At 30.7% G+C, this 3,806-nt stretch overlaps 1 protein-coding gene across 1 annotated transcript in view; it reads right to left on the bottom strand.

The window, feature by feature from the left end:
* Positions 1-1,709: 1,709 nt before the first annotated feature.
* LOC105620566 (disheveled-associated activator of morphogenesis 1) overlaps positions 1,710-3,806 on the bottom strand; it is a 27,166-nt gene continuing 25,069 nt past the window's right edge. Inside the window, exons 8-11 of the mRNA XM_012202060.1 lie at positions 3,175-3,611; positions 2,791-2,918; positions 2,544-2,714; positions 1,710-1,979 (exon numbers count right to left, since the gene is read on the bottom strand). Of these exons, the coding sequence (XP_012057450.1) occupies positions 1,710-1,979; positions 2,544-2,714; positions 2,791-2,918; positions 3,175-3,611 (1,006 nt within the window). The remainder of the gene's footprint in view (positions 1,980-2,543; positions 2,715-2,790; positions 2,919-3,174; positions 3,612-3,806) is intronic.

The following is a 3,806-nucleotide window of genomic DNA, read 5'->3' on the forward strand; positions in this document are numbered from 1 at the left end:
AGGAGGTGCGCAATAAAATTTTAACAAATAAATTTGTTACTCCATTTGATGTCTTCTTTGTTTAAAATCATTGAACGTTTCGATTCTCTTTGGAATCGTCATCAATAATATTTTTAATCCATATAGATTTCGCGAACAGTCAAGGTAGAGTCACTCACAGATTGCCAAAACTGTAGTGTAATTTGTTTAAATTTATATACTTGAGATATTTAAAATCAATCAAAAAAGAAACGAGCAACTTACGCACCAATCGTCAAATCTTCATCATGAAACTTTGGATGATATTAATATTCACAAATAATCACTTTTTAATACATTTTATGTGGATTTGATTCTGCACTTCGTCTAAGCCATCCGGAGTGACGAAGAGAGGTGTAATGTTTAAATTGACAAAGGTCGGGGGGATCGACGGAAAATAAGTCATAATAAATATAAAATATAAAGACAGTACATTCGTATTAAGCTGCTGATTTTACCATATATAATGTATGTATCATATTTAACATATATAATGTCAAGTCATAGATATAATAAATATAAGAACGAAAATTATTATAATAATTTAAAATATAATTTAATACAAGAGTTAAAGAGTCAAAAGGAAGATCTAAAATAACGAGTTAAAATTTAACGCGCCGCATTAACACTATGCGTAAAATTATATAATAAAATTATAATCATTTATTGTAATAATTACAAATGTAATTTAATGGATAAAAAAGAAAATCTAAAACAAAAAAAATTTTAAACGCCGCGTTAATATTATGTATAAAATTACATAGTAAATTTATTATCAGTCTTGAAATATAAGGTATGTCAAATTATTTAACATAGATGCATAAGCATGATGTAATCCATATTTCAGAAAGCAAGTCCATTTTTTTATATACGCATACGTATATTTTCTCAGATATAAATCGCTTGTTTAACGTTTTTTTTGAGTCAAGTATTTTGACGTTCTCCCAATCAAATTCGATTGTATTCCAATCTGTGATCCGTGATAACAGATTGGCTATTTGTATTCCAATTTATGTGATTGCGATATTCTGTAATCCTAATACTTAGTCTCCTACTCGTTCGGTCTATGTAAGTTGTATCACAACTCAATTTTCTTACAACATTTTTGTTCGCATTCTATTCTACATAAAATGTATTAAAAAGTGATTATTTGTGAATATTAATATCATCCAAAGTTTCACAATGAGATTTGGCGATTGGTGTGAGTGAGTTACTCGTTATTTTTTTGGGTGATTTTAAATATCTCAAGTATCTCATTAAATATCTCAAGTACAAATTTAAACAGGTTACTACAGTTTTGGCAATCTGTGAGTGATTCTACCTTGACCGTTCACAAAATTTAATATGGATTAAAAAGATTGCTGATGATGATTCCAAAGAGAATTGAAACATTCAATGATTTCTCAAGATTTTAAATAAAGAAGACATCAACCCCATTAAATGAGGTAACAAATTTATTTGTTAAAATTTTATTGCGTACTTCCTCTCGCTGACTTTCATTAATTCAGATTAATTTTGTTTTTGTTATTTATTTGGAATGTTATTTATATTTGTAATTAGATCATCCCTATAATGTGTAATGTGATATTAAAACATGATATGTAAAATTCTAAATAAATGAATTCTTTTGTATGTGAAAAACTTATATTATATAAGATCCTGACAAATGATCTGTTGATCCTATTGGAGTTTTAGTGACGTTCTCGGGAATCTTCCTTGTGAGTACTATGCCTACGTGATTCTTGACTGCTAGGTGTAACAGGTCTTCGTTTTGACCTTTTGAATTTAGCAATATCTTCGCCGAACACATCACCAGTTCGAAGAGCAGATATCAAGTCGTCGAATTCGCCTTTGTTATCATTTTGTTGTCCATTACTATTTACTTCATTCTTCTTATTTAAAGATATGCTATTTAATATACCCTCCCGCGAGTTCTTCCTCTCTATCGTTCTCTTTCGGAGCTGTAAGAAATTATAATGCAATATAATATTTACGTTTTATACAAAAGGGCTCCTTTTGTCTACAAATTGATTACCTACAGATCGATTTGCCTACAAATATTTAAATTATATAAAAAAATAATTTGTGTTTTTAAAGCAGAGAATAGGCAATCGAACTGTAGGTTTCTTCTTCTTAACTTAATGGCTCCCGCCTCCTGAAATTGTAAATGGAGATCGATATGCCAGATCATCGTCTTATGAGAGATACACAAAATAATCGATTTATAGGCAAATGATATTGTTGGCATAGATGTCTATATTAGTATTAGATCGCTAACTTTGACTAAAATGTTATAAATGGCCGGATATCCGATTGAGTTCATTCAATGGCCGCTCCAATTATTTTGCACATATATACACAACACACATCGTACACATATATGTATAACATAATTATATACTGTTGTTGTCATTAAATCAACTCAGAAGTTAACGATCTAGTATACTATCTATGGCTGTAGGTAATCAATTTTCTGTAGGCAAATGGTTTCTTCCTTTATGTATTTATGAAGCAATATTGCTTACTTCCTGTTCTTGTTTTGCTCTACGTTCCTCTTCTTCGATTTTCTTTCTCATATTTTCTACATCTTGTCTTGCTTCAGCTAAGGCTTGTAAAAAGTTTTCAAAAATGCCAAAGAATTCATCTGGTTGAACACCAGCCGAATCTTCACCAAATAATCTCACTGCTCGATCAAACTGTTTTGGTAAAATTATATAGTTAGATAAATTATTTGTCACAGTCTCAACATTAACATTAATTGTTTATTCTTACTCTAGTTTTCATATCTTGAAATAAGTCTTCGGCCTCTGCTAATCTACATGTGGCTTGCGCCTGGAAATCTCTCATCGCTGGTAAAAACATGTCTCCTTGAAGCACTTGAGATTGACCTCGATGAAATTCTAAAAAATGAATGAAATTGAAATAAGATAAATGTTACAATAATAATTTATTTTTTCAATGCTAACAATAATCTAAAAGTATCTTTAAATACTTTTAGATAATCATTATTTTTACAGAAAAAGTATAGAAAATAGAAATTATCATAGACATAATTAATCGTTTTAAAATCATGAGTTTTTAAGTTAAACTTGCAGTTGCATTTATTCAAATTTTTATTCAAGTTGCTTAAAATTCAATCATTATATAATCCGTTACCTATTTCTCTTTGAACATCTTGCAGTCCATTTTTCAAGTTGGCCACTTCTTTCTGCAAATCGGCCATACTAACTTTAGCAGCCGTTTTAACATGCGGCATGTCTTCTTCGATTTCTAGAACTTCTCTAAATCTGGCTTCGAGAATTTGTACAAGGTAATGTAGTAAAGTTGTTCCCTTGGAACAAGAAGATTTTGTGTCGACTAGACGATTCAAAGAAGCTAATCGGAAGCCACACGCGTTACCTCGCGCGTTTCCACGATTCACATAATTTCCCAATGCTAAAACTAATTCTAAAAGTTTTCTGAGTCTCCTTGATCTGGCTACTTGTCGGCTCGCTTCTAAAACTGCTCGCATCCTCGGTGTCAATTCCGCAATGCTAGCTGCAAATTTTTTTTTATAATGAAGAGAACGCAATCTCTGTTCGTAATGTGGCACTCTAAAAATAAAAGAGATCTTACGTTTTATTTGTTCTATGTTTTATTGATCTATTTTGTTCTTGCTTAAAGAAAGACTAAAATTTTGAAATAATTCGAAAATTAATTAACCGATGAAAACAGTTACATAATTTCAGAGAGAGAAGGAGGGAGAGGGGGGAGAGGGAGAGAGAGAGAGAGAGAGAGAGAGAGAATAC

Source organism: Atta cephalotes (assembly GCF_000143395.1).
Source record: "Atta cephalotes unplaced genomic scaffold scaffold00027, whole genome shotgun sequence".
NCBI classification, from domain to species: domain Eukaryota; kingdom Metazoa; phylum Arthropoda; class Insecta; order Hymenoptera; family Formicidae; genus Atta; species Atta cephalotes.